The sequence below is a fragment of the Phyllopteryx taeniolatus genome, chromosome 9 (genome assembly GCF_024500385.1).
Source record: "Phyllopteryx taeniolatus isolate TA_2022b chromosome 9, UOR_Ptae_1.2, whole genome shotgun sequence".
NCBI lineage: Eukaryota > Metazoa > Chordata > Actinopteri > Syngnathiformes > Syngnathidae > Phyllopteryx > Phyllopteryx taeniolatus.
The window spans coordinates 30053867-30072036 of record NC_084510.1 but is presented as its reverse complement, the minus strand read 5'-3'; the positions used below and the strand labels follow the sequence as shown (position 1 = coordinate 30072036).

Here is an 18170-nt window from a genome sequence, read left to right as displayed (position 1 = left end):
CTGTCAGTCTCAGACGGAGGATGGCATTCGTAAGGAGCTGCTGGCCCTGCAGGAGGACAAACACAACTACGAGACCACGGCCAAGGAGTCTCTCCGGAGGGTCCTGCAGGAGAAGATCGAGGTGGTCAGGAAGCTGTCGGAGGTGGAGGTGGGACCCGCAATCCCTTCGGTGTCGGCCTACAAACACAGAGCTAGGTTGTTAAAGCCGTTTGTCGCCGTCACGGCCCGCAGCGCACGCTCGGCAACACTGAGGACGAGTGCACGCACCTGAAGGAAATGTCCGAGCGGGGCCAAGAAGAGCTGAGGGAGCTGGCCAACAAGTACAATGCTGCTGTCAATGAGATCAAAGAGCTCACCGACAAAATCAAGGTGAGGCCTCTTGACTTTTTTCCATCGAAGAAAGCGGACTTGATACGGTCTTCCCTCAAGCGTCTCCAATTGGTTCAAAATGCTGATGCTTGCCTCTTAAATGGAACACGCAAGAAGGACAATATAACTCCTATTCTGGCCTGAGCTGCCCAAGCATTTTAGCATCCATGTTAAGATACTTTTGTTTTTTAATCTCCAAATGGTGTGGGCTTTAAACAATTTTTACTGATTGGGGAATTTCCCCGGGCAGGCAGCGGAGGGCCGTCAAGAGGAGCTGACCCAGCGGGGAGCGTCGGAGAAGAGGGAGCTGCAGCTGCGCATCGAGGAGATGGAGGAGAAGGAGCAGGTTCTCCAGGCTCGCATCGAGGCGCTGCAAGCTGACAACGACTTCACCAACGAGAGGCTCGCTGCTCTGCAGGGTACGCGCACACGGGCGATACGCCGTCAAAATTATATCGCCATATTTTCGAGGGAAATCATGTGATATTTAGGACCTAACAGCGGTCCCCCACATATTCGCGGTCAGGCACACACAGATTTACCCATTGCCAGATTTCCTCTTCAAATTTTTGCCTCATGTGAGCAGGCTTCATCAGTTCACGCAAAACAAGGCTTAGGGCAGCACTCATCTACACTTTACATCACATTAGACTGTCAAAAATGATCCCTTGGTTAGCAAGGATGGTAGGTTATGGCAATGCCCCCGTGACACGCTGAGAGCCCCCCTTAAATGAGTCAACGCCTCTTTCCCTTGCTGTTATCGTCCACAGTGCGCTTAGAGCAGCTCCAGGAGAAAAGCGTTAAGGAAAACAGCAGCCTGGGTGAGTCCATGTGTCACTCCTCTGGCCACTCAGGTCACCTCCACGTCAACCTCCCGCATGCGCCAACTTCCATATGGGTTGCATGCCGGTCTGTCTCTGTTCCTCTGTGCGATGCTATCCATGACTTCGTGTTCTTCTTGTTGCCGCTTTTCACGGTTCAAGTGGCACAAATTGGGCCAAAACTGGATTGGTTTATTCGTCATCAAGGATTGCAGGAAAGGGTTTGTGGGTTCTTCTTTGTGACACGATGGTGCTTTCTGGGGTTTCTGGGTGCGTTTTCATATGCTTCTTGAGTAAAAAAATGCTCAGGGGCCACTGATTGGCATCTGGTGTTGGAATGAGCTCACTGGAATGCTCTTGGCGCCTGACCCTCCACGCCCACACTGCGCACTCGCTGAAGGATCCCTCTGCAAATGGGCATTTGTTTGATGTGGTCACGTGACAGATGAAGACGAGGCCTCCCTCAGTGCGGCGGCGGCGGCGGCCGAGGAGCGGCCCGTCGAGGACGAGCCGAACCCGCGGCCCCCGCGGAGCTGCGTGGAAGAGGAGGATGAGGACGATGAGGATACGGATACTGACGATGGTGCAGCTGGAGATTTGGATGGTAGCGGTGGTTTTATTATAATTGTGTCGTTTCAGCTCTACATTCAGAAAACAGAGTTCAGATGCACTTGTTGGTGTTCCCTCATCAAAATGGGTGGTTTAATTATCGCAAATAGTAGTCGGGAGTGCAATTTCTGTTATGAAAATACATGTTAAAAATCTAATTTGAGTGTCTTTGGAGGGGGGGGGGGGGGGGCTGCAATAGATTAATAAACAAACATTGACACACAACGTTGTGGAGCTATTACATGTCAGAGTTTACTGGGGAAAGGGGCTGACTACTTTTGAAGAAAAATGGCAAAAGGTGTTGCAGGCTGCGCAGAGCAAATCTAAGCGGAACTACACCCTGGAACATAAATGACGACATACACGACACCGTGATGCGACCGCCCCTCAGAATCGATTGGAAAGCGAATGGTCTCCACATACGGTGCCGGGAAAAAAGGATTGGCCTCCTTCTCCAATTCTTATATTAGTTCCATAGTTTGCCCACTTGAATGTTTAGTAGCGGCAAACAAATGTAGATATCATACGAAGATAACCCAAGTAAATATAAAATGCAGTTTTTAAATTGTGGTTTTATTTATTAAGGAAAAAAAGTTTTCAAAGCTACCTGACCTTGTGTGGGAAAAGTAGCAAAAACGGCAAGGTAGCTTTGAATTATTATTATTTTTCCTTAATAAATAAACTCGCCGTTAATAAGCTGCATTTCTGTTTCCTTGGGTTGTCTTTTTGTGATATTTACATTGTTTGATGATCTCACATAAAGCGGGGAAAATGCGCAAAAGCAAAAATTTGAGAAGGGGGCCAGTACTTTTTCAAGGCACTGTAACTATCATCTTCAGTACTGCACGGGAACTCTTTTTGTTTACACCATGTATGAAGATGCCCCACATTGTCATTTGCCTCTGTAGTTGCTGCTGTTGTGCTTAGCAAATTGGTTATAGACAATTGCGTAATTTCATTTCCTACACGGAGTATAGATGGTCTAGTTTGAAGCGATGGTTGGATTTGTCACTTGAGCCGCTTTTCTGTTTGCGCTTGGCACGTCCACTTCCTGTTGCCAACTTTCACGTCTTCCCGCTCAAATCTCCCCCCCTTGGCGCTCGTCTCATGCGTTTGTCCTTCCCGAGTGGTCGTTGTCTCGTCTTCGGGCTCTTTCTGTCTCTCAAGCTTCTGTCTTGAGAGAATCCGCACTGGGACAAGTGACCCAGGTAACACCAGTCTCTGTGTTTTTGTCAGACAACTTTCACGTTAACAACAGCGGAGGAGACACCACTCGAATCCAACAGTTGATCGAGTGTCCGCGTGAGTACAAGTATACCTTCACGCCGTTTTTCATCGTCATTCTCTCGTTCGCCATCACCCTTCTTTCTCTTTTGAGTTTTTCCTCATCATCTTTTTCTGGTCCTTTCTTTGCCTCCGGACTCCTCCTCTCGGATTCCTCGTCAGTAGCGGACGCCTGTGACATAAAAGCATGTCCGCTATTTAGTCTGTGGAAAGTCCTTTGCATGCTCATCCACAAGATGCTTGAAATCTTGTGTTTTCAGGGTATTTGCTTGCTGTACAATAAAAAACATCAAACTCTCAAATTGTTTATTTTTAGCCGGGGGGGGAAAAAAACAAAAAGAAGAAAAAATTGAGTGGCATGTTTTTTTTTGTGTTGGTTTGTTTTTTGGGACTGTGACATATTAACATGACCTAATTTTTAGCTAGTTAGATGGCAAAATAAAAACATGTTACATTTAACTGCAAATTTTATCTGAAAAAGTACAAAAACTCACATTTCGGAAAAAATGAAAAGCCTTTTTTTTCTATGAAAACAAGCATTTTTGTTGGAGTAAAAATAAAATTTAGGTGCATATTTTTAATTTTATAAGTGACAAAATAGAAACCTGACTGGATGTGTATTTAGCTAATTTCATCCCAAAAAAATGTAAAAATTTGAATTGGTTTCAAATAAAACAGACCTAAAATTAATCAAGTTAAGCTAGTTAGGTGGAGAAATAAAAGTATAGTAGTTGTATAGTGACCCCTGCATACTCGCAGTTAGGTGATCAATAAATTTACCTGTTGGTGGATTTTTTTCATTGCAATTATTAGCAGATTTTCGCTGTTCACGGTCAGCAATAGCGAGTCCAACAAATTGAATTGTAACGTGTAACTCCAAATGTTGTCAGTTTATTTGATCCAAAATGAAGGAAAATGAATTGTTTCATATAAAAATGCTTATAGAAATGTGCAGTTTACCACAGCTGTATGATGCACGAGAAGCTTAAAGTTTCATCTCTGGTAATGCTCGAAAAGTCATTGGGAAAAGTATGAAACCTTTAACCTGTTGGCCCACCGATTGAACTGAACAGGACAATATGCTTGGAATAGTTCACGTACTTATCTGGTTCTTGCTTCATCCCAATATTTCTTCATTTAGTTGAAGATGTTGCCCATTGCCTTGGCCTGAAAATGATACTTTGCCTGTGTAAATGGCAGCGCTGGTTGATGTTAATTGGACTGACTTTGTTTCTGTTGTGTATGCAGCAGTGAAGCAGCTGAAGGAAGCTGTCAGTTCGTCTATCCACAAACTGGCAAACTTTGATGGTGAGAGGTTTTTAAGAGGAATGATTTGTATTTATGAATTCCATAATTGCTGCTACATGGCGACCATTTTGTGTGCGCGTGCAGATGCCCACCTACAGAACAACCAGACAGCAGGAGACGACATCCTGACCGGCCCGGATCGACTCAAAGGTAAACCATCGCTGTTCCCGCAATCACATAATTAGATGACATTAGCCTCTGGACAATAATCCTCCATTAATTAAATACAATTTCGAACTCATCTTATTTTACCTATAAAAAATGGCATACAACTTAATTCATTTTGAAAAAAATGCACCAGCAAAAACATACACACGCAGCAAAGACTCTTAACTTCTGCTAACAACCCGGCTAAACTTAGCTCCTCCCCACCATACAACGATCTTCGTCTCTCGGTTGAAATGTATCACTTCGACATACTTCTGTGACACCAATTGCTACTTTGCTGTTAGCCTGGGCTGCGGCGCCCTGTCGTGGCGGCGGTGTAAAAAAGGGCCGACAACACCGAGTGCAAAGTGCTGACAGTGCAGAATCCGTTGCTGGTGCCACACAAAGACCGCAAAGCCTTGCTGGGAGACATTCACTGCTACATTATTACTAATGATGCTAATAATGACGTAGTGTCCGGCAAGTCCTCCTCTAACGGGCTCGTGAAGATGCAAATTCAAGCCTAAATGGAACTTTAACTTCATAGCTTGAATTTCTCACAGTTCATAATGTCGCTCTCGCTGTGTGTGTATCCGTGTGTGTGTGTCTGTGCGTGCGCGCGTGTCCACAGGAAACCAGATGGATGCCAAAGAGTCGGACATGTCGGATACGCTGAGTCCCAGCAAAGACCGCAGCAGTGATGACACATCAGGTCAGCCAAACCACTTCAGTCCCATTTTAATGCTTTAGTTATTGAATGATTTGTTTAGTTTTAGAGATTTTGTTGACTTTGGCCTACTTTTCATTTTGAATGTTCACATCGGTTTATTGCTGGTGTGGATTCATTGAAACATACAGCATACAGCAATACATACAAAATCATGAGCTGAGCTGTTGTAGCAGCCACAGTGGGACGTTTGCATTTTTTTTTTTTTCCTCTTGGTGAAATTTTGCAGAAAATGATTTATCCTTTTTTTTTTAATTTTTTTTTTTTTTAAGCCTGATTGGAATCCACTTGGAATAGTCTGGTGAATGTGGATTTTTATGTCATGCTATTTAATAACCTCGTACTGTATAAGACATTGTCATAAGTTGTTGTATCGTTCTTGAGGTGGTATTTTTCCACTTCATACCAAGGAGATATTTTCTTTTCTTAACTTTAACTGTGCATCTTTTATGAACCATGAGTTCAAAATAAACAATCGAATTGAGCTGACGATAAAGTGAGTCCCAATTAAGGATAAAACCTTTTCAGTGGAAAAAATGATGACCGCAAACTGTGTTTCAGACGGCAACATGGACGACCAGGACCTCAACGAACCGCTCAACAGAGTAGCTCTGCTCAAAGGTAACCGTGGCAACACACACAGTTTAGTATTGTTCACATAACTAAAATCGTTTGTAATCCAAGGTCAATGAACACTCTCCTCGAAAATAGTAGTAATAATAGTAGTAGTCCACTACCAGTTGTAGTAGTAGTAATAGTGGACTCTAATACTATTTATAGCAGTCCACTACTGCTACTAGTAGTATTAGGAGTAGTAGTCCACTAGAGATAGCTCTTAAAACTTTGCAGTTAAAGATTGACATTTAAATGTAGAGTTAAATTGTGTTTGTTTTTTGTAGCCGAGTTGCATCGGGCTGGCTTGGAGCCCGGCGACACGGAGCAGGTCATCCACCACCTGCACAGGGAGCTTCTGGAGGCCCAGGAATTAGCCAACACCGGCAAGCAGAAGTGTCTGGAGCTTCAAGGTGACTCACTGGAAAAAAAATAAGAAATACTCCTGATAATCTGTATTGTAGCCCATTCAAAATGATGGCGCGTGTGTGTGTGTCTGTAGCTCTGCTGGAGGAGGAGAGGCGGAATAACTCTCAGCAGACTGAGGAGTCGACGAGACAGATCCAGTACCTGCAGAGTTAGTACACGCACACACATACATACACACGCTGTACAACAGCTAAAGTGGAAAATAATCCCATTGTGGGAAATCATGGGAATTGAAATAATGCACTCCAAATTTATTGTCATACAAGTAGAGATGAATTTGGGATGAACGTGTCACGTTACAATTGTGGTGATCAATATAATGACGTTGATCACTATTATCATTATACGTATCGTTAAAGGTGAGTGACTCGCAAATGGGAGTGGAACAATTCAAAAGATTAGGTGCGTTTGCACGGGCTAACGAGCCAAAGCAATGTCAGGAAAAAAACTAAAATATCAGACAGTAAAAAGAAGCAAATATAAAAAAGGGCAATATTTGGAATCGAATAAAATTTGCAAGCATTTGAATAAACATAAAAGAAATATGGGTAAAATTGTAAAACTACGAGACAACTATATTACATGAAGAACACAAATATTACAAAAAATAGTCTACATACAAAAAATGAAAACATGAAAAATAGAAAATATAAGCTATTCAACAACAACAAGAATACAAAAATAAAACACATTAGAAAAATGAGAACCATTACATGGAAAAAAGAATATTTGCCCAAACATGCAAAATTTGTAGAAAATACATATTGTGCAAAACTGACATTATAGAAAATTGAAAGACAAAATATTACTATTGATATTAAAAATACTTAGCAAATATTAGAAAAAAATGCAAAACATGACATGTAAAATACAAAGTATTAGACAAATTAAAATATGAGACAAAAATTCAATAATATTACATGTAAAATACACAAATATTAGGAAGATAATACAAAAATATTCTAAAATAAAATCTGCCATGATTCATAGCACACTTAACACAGCTATCTTATTTAGCCATCTATTTGCTGTTGCCGTGCGCAGAAAAACTTGACTTTAGAGGTCCAACTGTATGTCCGTACGTATGTGCGTGTATAGCTCAACTTGGGAAGCTGCAGGCCGACATGGAGGCTCTGAGGGAGCAGAGGGAGAACACCATCTGTAGCACAAGAGAGGACCTCTACTCCGCCCAGGAGGAGGTAACCGCCACTGCTCGTCACGCCTCCTCACAAACGATTTCACACCCGAGTCCCGCCCTCTTCGCTGTCACAGATCCTCGTCCTGCGGCACGCCGTGGAGGCGGCCACGGCCGAGCGGGAGCGCGACATCGCCGCCCTGCAGCAGGACCTGGGCGGCGTGCGCTGCGAGCTGGAGCGCTGGAGGAGCACGGCCGCCAAGTACGAGGAGGAGATCGGCCGTCTGCAGGAGGACTTTGCGCAGCAGCAGCTGCAACGCAACAACACCAGTCAGCTGCAGGGTATGCGACGGTCAAACTCACCAAAAAAATGAAATCAAAATCAAACACTGACTCCCATCCACTTGTGCTGTGGCACATTATTGTGATTGTCCAATTCCACATAAGTGGGTCAAAAATAATAGTTGGCACCAGAAGTTTACATCCACTATATATAAAAAGAAAAGAAAGAAAAGTTTTTTTTTTCTGTCATGAATTAACTGGTAAGTTGTCTATAAACCTATCGGAGGCGTTCAAAGACAGATCACGTTGATTAAAGTCATAGTAATCTTCTGACTGAAAAAAGTAATGGCTAAAAAAAATCCTACCATTTAGCCAATCTAAGTAATTTGGGTAATCCTAATTGGCCTAAAACAGGAAAATTTCATGTAAATTTGTGAGCAACGCGTGACGAGATTCGCATTATTTCCGTATAGATTGGTGCTTTGAATGGCCAAGTTTAATTTGCTCTCCGACCAGGTTCGTAACCCAATCTTTTCATATATCAAATCAATTTCCCCTAAAGAATTGACCATTCGTATGTCAGCGCACTCACAAGTCAACATATCAGTATGTATACTTTTTGTGGCATTTTTGTTTGGTGGTGTGCTGTAAGACTTTCTACTGTAAAATATGCACCTTGGCTCTTTTAAGGTAGGGAAACGGTACTAAAAAAAAAAAAAAAAACCCTTGTCATGCTTCCCTCTTAGCGGAATGTGCGGCATTGCGGCAGCGGTGTGCGTCTTTGCAGCAGGACTGTGACGGCCTGAGGGAGGAGAAGACAACTCTCGCGGACAAGCTGCACCGCCTGGAGGCCGAGCTGTGCAGGTACAATCTCACACCAGCCCGTTTGTCCAGTTTTGCAAGGATTAGGACCTCAGGCCCTCAACCAAGAGCAAAAATGTGCCAATAGTAGACGCCTTCTCCTGCCAGCCGCTTTCAAAGCAGAGTTCCCCGTATTGCCTGCCGCTTTAGAGTATTTTGAATTAAACGCAAATTACGTATAAAATCAAATCCGGTTGTAATTTGTTGTGTTTATGGAGTATTTTAGGACAAACTGGACTTCTATTCAGCTATGAAGTTCCTAGGGTGTCTGCCAAAGAGGTTCTTTTCGTTTGTTTTGCTTTCAGCAACACAAAGACCAAATAATGATTTTTGCACCAACTGTAGAGCTTGCTGCTTTTTACTAATATCTTAATTGAGCTAAAAATGACCTTTTTTTTTTTTTTTTTTTTTTTTATTGTGATATGTCTCTGCAGCACAAGGGCTCAGAGTCTGTTCCTCAGCAGCAGTCTGGAGTCCCTGGAGAAGCGGGACGAGGTTCTGCGGGGAAAGCTGGGCTCGCTGGAGAACCGGCACCTGCAGGACGAGAGCCGGCTGAAGATCCAGCTGGACCGCGCCCAGGACCGCACGCACACTCTGCAGAAAGAGGTACAACACTGTCAAGTTGCATTACATGACAGGACAGGACAGGATCTTTTTTACACGCTCGTGTACAAATTGTGAACCAATGCCACTTGTCGTCGAGTCTTTGCTATGACAACACACGCATGCACAGCTAGTATCTGTGGAGTAGTGTATAATATAAGCTTATATTATCGTTCCTTTAAATATATTTACCGGTGCGTGTGTGTGTCTGTGTGTGTGGCAGTATGAAGACACACAGTCGCAGCTGTCGGACCTCCGTCAGCGCTACGAGAGAACGGAGCAGGAGAAGACCAACATCCACCAGGAGCTGGAGCAGTGCAGGAGCAACCTGAAGCTGCTGCAGGACAAGAACAGCTCTGTGAGCGCGCACGCACACGCGCACCCGCACACCTGCCACACAGCTGGAAACAGGGCAAAGAAAAGCCTGATCCCGACCTCATCCTCAGCTGTTTTTTGAGTTTGCTTCTTGATGTTTCCGTGCTATTTTGTGTTGATAATTTGCAGCAGACGCACCGGCGTGTGCGTGTGTGTGTTTCTGTTTACGTTTGTGTGTTGCACCTGTGGACCTCCAGGAAACGCAAGTACAGCGGTACCTCTAAAGGTCGCCAACAATCCGTTCTGTGACGCCGCTCGACGTTTGATACTAAATTCAAATCCTTGAGATGAATTATATACAGTAGGGCAAAAAAGTATTTAGTCAGCGACCAATTATCCAAGTTCTCCCGCTTAAAAAGATGAGAGAGGCCCGTAATTTTAATCACAGGTAACTTTTTCTTTAAGAGGCTCCTCTGTTCTCCACTCGTTACCTGTATAGATGGCACCTGTTTCATCTCGTGAGCACTATAAAAGACACCTCTCCACAACCTCGAACAGTCACACTCCAAACTCCACTATGCCAAGACCAAAGAGCTGTCAAAAGGACACCAAAAACAAAATTGTAGACCTGCACCAGGCTGGGAAGACTGTATCTGCAATAGGTAAGCAGCTTGGTGTGAAAAAAATCAACTGTGGGAGCAATTATTAGAAAATGGAAGACATATAAGACCACTCATAATCTCCCTCCATCTGGCGCTCCACGTAAGACTCACCCTGTGGGGTCAAAATGATCACAAGAACGGTGAGCAAAAATCCCAGAACCACACGGTGACCTAGTGAATGACCTGCAGAGAGCTGGGACCAAAGTAACAAAGGCTACCATCAGTAACACACTACTCCGCCAGGGGCTCAAATCCTGCAGTGCCAGACGTGTCCCTCTGCTGAAGCCAGTACATGTCCAGGCCCGTCTGAAGTTTGCTAGAGAGCATTTGGATGATCCTGAAGAGGATTGGGAGAATGTCATATGGTCAGACTGACCAGACGACTGATCCGTGTAAAGGAAAGAATGAATGGGGCCATGTATCGGGAGATTTTGAATGAAAACCTCCTTCCATCAGCAAGGGCATTGAAGATGAAACCTGGCTGGGTCTTCCAGCATGACAACAATTCCAAACACACCGCCCGAGCAACGAAGCAGTGGCTTCGTAAGAAGCACTTCAAGGTCCTGGAGTGGCCTAGCCAAATTTCCAGATCGCAACCCCATAGAAAATCTTCATCTGACAGGCCCCTCTCAGAACTTTTTTTGCCCCACTGTATGCAATAATTGATTCCAGAGTCCATCGAAACATTTTGATCAACGGTTTAACATTCATCTTTACTGACAAAAATTTGAACAAAATGTGCGAAAAAGATTGCAAAAAGCAAAACCAGCCAAAAAAAAATAACTCCAAACAAATATCTGACAATCTGACCAAAAAAAAAACCAAACAAAAAAAATCCTGGCAAAAACGAGACGAAACCAGGCATAAATTTGACCCAAAAAAACTGACAAATGAAATATGACAAAAATGGATGAACATTTTACAAAAGCTTCCTAAAAACTGTTTTTTTAATACAAATCTGGCACATAGACAAAAAATCTGACAAAAATACCGCAAAAATGGCTGACAACACACACACAAAAACAATAGAACAGTACAACACTAATGGCAATTGTCATGAAACCAAGCACCCAAAACACTACGCTGACTTCACAGTAACATCAAGCTGGACAGTTTTGAGCCGCGTTTTGAACTTGGAAGTACCACAAGCGCAAAAACCATCAAGCGAATCACACTAAACATAACGGTAAACAAACGGCATGATTGCAGTAGCGTACACACCCCAATCAAGGTAGCGCGTCAGCGCGAGCCCAGCTGAGGTGACGTCGCGTTGCCTCACGGCCTCGCCTCGGCTGATGGAAAGCAGACGCTAGTTTGACGCCGCCCCTCCCCCACTTCTTCCTCCTCTTCCTCGCCGCATCAGGATGTTTAGCTCGGATGAACGCCATCACGCCGCGACGTAAACAAACGGCAGCCACACTGAGATCATTTATTTGTTAATTATTATCGTATGTCAGTGTTCCACCAATCTTCATCTACAGCGTTCACATAAGAGGCATGCTGCGCTATAAAGCCCTCGCTATTATGGCGCTAATGTCATCCAAGTATCAGATTTTTGCAAACAATGATGCAAAAAACGTAAAAAAAAAAAAATTTGACGCATATGCGATCCCCGTAATGTTGTGCTTTTAGCCGGCTGTTTGCAAGGTAGAAGATTGCATCCGATAGGCAAGCGAGGCCCTGCCGTGTGGCAAACCGTGTGGCAAACCTGTCGAAATGAGCCAGATGAATTGTAAGCCTCAGCAAGCGCCCAACCCAAGGGAGTTTGCGATATATGCCGACGTCATCGTTTACGCACCAAAATATGGCGGCTTCCAACCAGAGCTTGTATGCGACGAAGATCTTGTTTTAACGACAGTAGTCCTTCGTTTATTGCGGGGGTCAGGTTCCGAACCGTCGCCGTGACGGACCTCCATCTTGATAAAGTGACTTGACCGCCACTCTACTGATATTTTCCATGACTCGCAAAATGGCGGCTATTCCCATCGGCGCTTGGTCCCGAACCTTAAAACAGCCCTCGTCCCTTTTCCGCCCCCCTCCCTCGCCACCGCTGCTCCGTCGTCCCATGTTGGTTTTGGCTGATTTCTTCTTATCCCTCTCCTCCCTGAAAACCCCTCATCCCCCCCCCCCCCCCAATAGCCATCCATACTGCAGCCTGTCCAAGCCATATTCATGGGTCTTGTCCTGGCTCTGATCTACTGGTGTTTCGGCCAGTTGTGGTAGAAAGGTACACGCCGACACGCGTCTTCGTCTCTTCTGTGCCACCGATCGATCCCTCCCTCCGCCTGTCTCACTTTCGTCTCCTGTCGAAACTGTCTGTTTAAAGACGGGATTATTATTTTTATTTTATTTTTTGCACCGCCTCTTTGCCAGGTCCCTGACAGGGATCGGTCGGACAACGTCGTCTCGCCAATTTTCTGCCGCCTGAGGGAGTATCAAAGCCGCGACGGAGGCGAGACGCCCGGCCGCCTGTGTTTCGTCCAAAGCAATTGTCCATCGACTATTTCACTTGTCAGATCGGACGTCATCTAGTTATCTGATGCTTGTAACGTCCCGCTTGGCTGGGTTCTGTTTGAAAAGTCAAAGTGAACGAAATGTGCGATCCACAGCTTTGAAGCAGCAATTTATCAGGATCTCCGTGTAAAAGAGTCTGAAGATGAAGAGACAGACAGACAGAGAGAAGAAGGAGCCTCTTTCACACAGAGATCCAGCAAAATTTGTGCATCAGATCGACTGAAATACCTGATCTGATGCTCCAATTTTACAGGATCTCTGCGAGAAAGTCTAAAGATGAGGAGGAGACTAGCGTCTTTCAGGCTAGGCGCTCTCTCCCCCTCTTTCACACAGAAATACTCCAAAATGGTTTCATCCATTCTCCTGAAATGCCTGCTCTGGTGCGCCCTTTTTTTTTTCTTCCAGATCTCGATTTGAAAGCAGCTAGTCTCCTCTCCATCTGACTATTTTTACACAGAGATTTGGAGTTTGATCTATTCCTTTTATGCAGAACTCAGCAAGAGGTCAGCGTCTGGTATGACGTAGAAAATAGTTGTTGTGAAAATGCTAAAGGTTGGAACAAGACTCCCTTTCACACAGAGGCTTTGATACGGCCTCCCGGTCGGCAGGAAATACCCAGCTCGACTTTGTCCCTCCATCGCATGTCGGTGCCGCTTTTTGCGGATGAATGAAAAACGCTGACTTTTACAGAAATTGGCTTCCTCTCTTTCTCAGAGATGGCAAAATGTTGTGATGTGAGGCGTTCAGGGACAACGCGCGTTTTGCGAGCCTTTTGAAACACAACAGATGTGATTGTCCTTTTGCGCATTTTGACGACCATGAAAGCCAAAGAGCACATTTTCCTTCCATTCTTGTTCTTGAACGCATCACATCCTCCCAAGTCTCGTAACTCTGCTCCTTAAAGCCCCCAACCCAAAAAGATGCGGCCTCTCGCACTTAACAACTTATTTAGCATGTTGGACTCAAATAATGTTTTTAATTTTATGCAGAAGAATCTTTAAGGAGCTTAGTTCCCTTTTTCAATATTTTTAAAATTGTTTTGTTAACATGCATGCGCCTGCTTCACATCTCCGCTTGGATTTGTTTTCCATTCCGCTTGAATGTTGTTACCTTTTGTAAAAATGTTTCGATTCTCATATGCACGCAGGTCCTCAAGGTACAAAGAGATTGTATTTTAGAAGTCTTATTTCTTTTCTTATTTATTTGTTATTTTTGTTTGTTAGGGTTGGGCTCCACTTGGAGGGGGGGGGGGGGGAATCATATTTTTGCACAAAAAAGAAAAAGTTAGTGCAAGTAAAAAGTTACATTAGCGAGATATTACAACTTTTTGTTTTCCGTTACCAAGTTTCACGAAGATAATGAGAATCAATTATTTTATAGCCTTTGGCTCGTTTTCTTGAAATTGAAGGTTGTAGCATTAAATAATCCATATTTTGCCATGTCATTATTTAGTACGGCGTGTAGGCAGTCTCTCTCTCCTGTGGCGCGCTCATCCATCTGGGACCCGATGACATCATCGTCCAAACAGCGAGCGAGCGAGCGCAGACGTGACTCGTCCCGACAACAGCGCGACAATTAAACGTGACTCACGCTCTTTTGTTTGCGCAAACAGCAACGTGGGAACAAATTTCGAATCGGAACAAGACGACGAATACAATCTTGCGGACTTTGAGGCCCTCGAAATGTGACTTTGTTTACTAACGTTTCTTTCCCCCCTTCTATTTACCTTTTGGAAAAGTTACAACACATGCAACCTGCTAACCTCAATATCTTCGTGTGTGTCTGTGACTGTGTGTTTACATGTCTGTGTGTGTGTTTTTGGATGTATCTGTGTGTGCGTGTATCTGCATGTCTTTCTGTGTGGCTGTATGTTTGTTTGTGTTTATCTGTGTCTTTGTGTCTGCCTTCGTGGTTGTTTGTCTGTCTGTGTGTCTCTTATGTGTGTACGTGTCTGCGTGTGTTTGTGCGTTGCGTGTCTCCCAACAGGGCGGCTGGAGCCCCTGGATGCCGGTCGTCGCAGTGATGGTCGCCGTGACGGCAGCCATCATCTACCCCAACCTCTCCAAGAGCAGCTCGGCCTGAAGCACTCGGCCTCGCGCACTCGCACACGCACACGCGCACACACACGGTGTAGTGGGGTTTACTTGCGTGGGCCAGACAAAATGTCGCCGTGATTAAGGTTGGACGTTAACGATGGTGCCACACAATCCTACAAAGACAAGAGCATGTACACACACACACACACACACACAGAGGCGTGCGTTGTTTGTGAGGAGTGCGCCCCTGCTTTACTTGTATAAAGTCAAATTGTACATAATTGTAGAGGGAATATAAAAGGTTTTGGTTTGTCACAGATTTATTTTGTCAAGCGTCGGGAAGTTTAGTTTATTAGTTTTTGGGGGTTTTTTTTGTCATTTTTAATAACGCGTGCTCTTCTCTCACAGCTGCGGTGTTTGAATTTTTTTATTTTTCGGTGTTTGTTTTTGTCAAATTGCAGTCAAGCGGGTTGAGCTTCCACACACAAAACGCTGCGCGGCGTCACAATGTTTGCACCGTGTCACCTTTTATCCACCAAAGAGCTAACTTGTTTTTTTTGTTGTTTGTTAGTTTTTGTTTTTTTTAACACGTGAAGTTTGTTTTGGGGGGTTTTACTCATGTCCCAAAATTTCCGCACACTCAGCCCAAATAGTCGATTGGCTTCAGTTTGCCGGCCACTAACATTTTCACCAAATATGTCGTCGCTGTCCGGTAAACAATGTGAATTTTTGTGCATATCGCTTCTATCGTAAAAATATAAAATGTCTCGAAAAAAATTGTGATGCGTTAATTTGGTTGCTCGCATAAAATGCAAACACATAAAAAATAGCTTTGGATTCAAAGAAACGACGACAAAAAATGGGAAGTTTGGTGATTTTATTGGGCAGCGACGACATGCTAACACAAGACGTACGACGAATGCGTGCGTTTGGGGTTGGTCTCGTTTTTGGTCGCAAACTCACTTTGAGTCGGTAAGCCTCCAAAAGGAATGATTTTCTGTGTGTCTGTAATTTCACCGTAAAAACAAAACAACAAAAACATTGCGATGTGCACGATTGTGGTTCCTAACACAAATGCTAACACGTTATCTGGAAAACAACCCAAAACTGTTTGTTTCCGATAAAAAGCAAGAAAAAATGTACAAACTGTAGCTTGGTGATTGCTTGTCGTGTTTTTCATCGTTTTGAGTTGGTTTGTGGAAGCTCGGCTCTGCTCACATTTGCCATGTTTAACCACGTCTGTTTTTTTATTTTATTTTATTTTTTTGGGGGGATGGAGCGCTTTTGAAACTTGAAACCAAATTATCAAATATGGTTTTAAAAAAAAAAAAAAAAAGTGTTTTTTTATGTTAACTTTGAGGGCACACAAAAAGGGGGTCAAAGTGCCTCAAATGTAACTTAACACCGCAATTTGTGTGTGTACGTGCACACAACCTCACGCACACGATTGTCACTGTTGGTGTTTTCCGCACTTCGGTCTTCAATAGCAAGTAAAAAATAATAATAATAATAATAATTCACATCACGTCAACTTCATGTCACCTTTGTCAAGTTTGTGGTCACTTGCAGTCAAATTTTGGTAGCTTGCCCTCAACTTTTTCAGCTTATCAACTGACTGTCAATGTTGTCAAGTTCGTGTCGACGTTCGTCAACTTTTCCGACAAATTCATATTGAATTTGTAAACTTACTGTCAGGTTTTTCCACTTACGGTCAAGTGTGTCAATTTCACGTCTGCTTTACTGGCAACTTGCCGACAACTTCTTTGACGTTGTCAACGTTTTGTCATTTTCATGTCAACTGCTGGCAACTTCGCATTCACTTTGTCAACTTCCTGTTAAATTCAAGTCAGCTTGACGAGCTTTTTTGGCAAGGTTTTTGTCAACTTCCTATCAAATGTAAACGTCCCATCAACGTTCATTTCAACTTGCTGTCCACGTTGTCAAATTGACATCAACTTTGTGTGAACTTCATGTCAACTTGCCTCCGAAATCCAAACGCCAAAATTTCATGTCAACAAAAGGACCTTTAGCCGTAGCACCTTAGCATGAGCGCGGCCATTTTTTTTTTTTTAAGCGCACACAAGTTTTTGTGTGTGTGCGTGCGTGTGCGGTGAGTTGTGTAGCGCCGTGTGTCACTGTTTGTGTAGCGTCTCGTCACATCCGTGTTTGAAAAGAAGAAAATAAAGGAACAAGTATCACGAGAAACACAACAGTATGCGAAGAGAGAGTGAGAGAAAATTGTAAGATAAATAAAAATGCTATTGAATGACGTGCTTCTAGAACTATTTTGTTAAAGGTGTGTTGTTAATCACGTGGACAGGGGAAAGTTATGTAGATCAGCCGCTTGTGTGTGTGTGTATATATATATATATATATATATATATATATATACACACACACGTATGTATGTGGATATATATGTGTGCGTGTGTATGTTGATCCAGCGCGTGAAGGATTATATATATATGTATATACATATACACGCACGCGCAGAGAAAATGTTTGGAATAAAGTTGTAGCAAGCTGACCCACCACAACTGTGTCACGATTGTTCTCTCATCAAATTTACAAATCGCTCTAATGAAGTGTAATGTTGTGTTCAGGGGCGAAAACATCTGTCGGAAACGCCAATGTCAGCAAAATTGCACACACGATTCATTTCGCGACCGACAAGCAAGCAAAGCGTCGTGCCATTCAAATACGAGCCGGGACGCGCAACGGCGCTCCTATTAACTGATGTCATTAAACGCATCTGTCGTCACTTTTTATTGACGAATGCGATCACGCGACAGTTTGTGTGTGAGGCACTCGTTCAATTGATTTTGAAGTCACTAAACAAACGACAAAGTCCGTTAGAAACTATTTTGTGAACGTATGCTAACACGATGAAATTTAAAAAACAAATAGTTGAATTAGAACTCAGTGTCAAAGAATCATCAGTGAAACAGTCCTCTTCATGTACTTTTTTAAATTGAGTTTAATAAATGTCATGACAATTACTTATTTCATTGGCTGTCTAATTAAAACATCTTTGCAATTATATTTAATGAACTAAATAAATTCTACAAGGTTATTAAGTGTTTAACTTGAATGTGTGCTGACAAAATGAAATTTTAAAAAAATGAATTCAAATGAAGCTAAATCGTCAAATCCAGTGAAATTACATTGTATATAGTTCATACTAAAAAATTAACTCACTTGAGCATTAAAATTCATTTTGTTAAAATTGATTTGAATCATTTTGCAATTCAATGTGAATTCATTTGAGATCTTATTGAAATAAATAAAGCCAAGGAAATAACGTTCATTTATTAAGCTATTAATTTCAACAGTTTAGAAAGATTTTAAAAATTATATTTGAACTCAAAGTAGATTTTTTTTAAGCCAATGAAATTAAATGATTAAATACACTCACTTATTAAACTCCTTTAAACGTGAAATTAAATTGATTTAAGA

The 18170-nt window shown here is 43.0% G+C and overlaps 1 protein-coding gene across 8 annotated transcripts in view; it reads left to right on the top strand.

Annotated features, from left to right (window-relative positions):
* The window catches only part of slmapa (sarcolemma associated protein a), a 36721-nt gene extending 19738 nt beyond the window's left edge, over nucleotides 1-16983 (top strand). For 4 of the 8 annotated variants that reach the window (XM_061784940.1, XM_061784943.1, XM_061784947.1 and 1 more), the window contains 18 exons: nucleotides 8-148; nucleotides 232-369; nucleotides 620-788; nucleotides 1140-1190; nucleotides 1636-1794; nucleotides 3036-3101; nucleotides 4332-4391; nucleotides 4476-4541; nucleotides 5170-5250; nucleotides 5827-5886; nucleotides 6165-6290; nucleotides 6380-6454; nucleotides 7405-7505; nucleotides 7579-7783; nucleotides 8470-8587; nucleotides 9019-9190; nucleotides 9411-9545; nucleotides 14665-16983. In XM_061784940.1, the coding sequence (XP_061640924.1) occupies nucleotides 8-148; nucleotides 232-369; nucleotides 620-788; nucleotides 1140-1190; nucleotides 1636-1794; nucleotides 3036-3101; nucleotides 4332-4391; nucleotides 4476-4541; nucleotides 5170-5250; nucleotides 5827-5886; nucleotides 6165-6290; nucleotides 6380-6454; nucleotides 7405-7505; nucleotides 7579-7783; nucleotides 8470-8587; nucleotides 9019-9190; nucleotides 9411-9545; nucleotides 14665-14760 (2019 nt within the window). In that variant the 3' untranslated portion in view covers nucleotides 14761-16983. Of the gene's footprint in view, nucleotides 1-7; nucleotides 149-231; nucleotides 370-619; nucleotides 789-1139; nucleotides 1191-1635; nucleotides 1795-3035; nucleotides 3102-4331; nucleotides 4392-4475; nucleotides 4542-5169; nucleotides 5251-5826; nucleotides 5887-6164; nucleotides 6291-6379; nucleotides 6455-7404; nucleotides 7506-7578; nucleotides 7784-8469; nucleotides 8588-9018; nucleotides 9191-9410; nucleotides 9546-12303; nucleotides 12392-14664 lie in introns of all 8 variants that reach the window. The other 4 variants (XM_061784941.1, XM_061784945.1, XM_061784942.1 and 1 more) reach the window with 4 other exon arrangements.
* Nucleotides 16984-18170: the final 1187 nt, after the last annotated feature.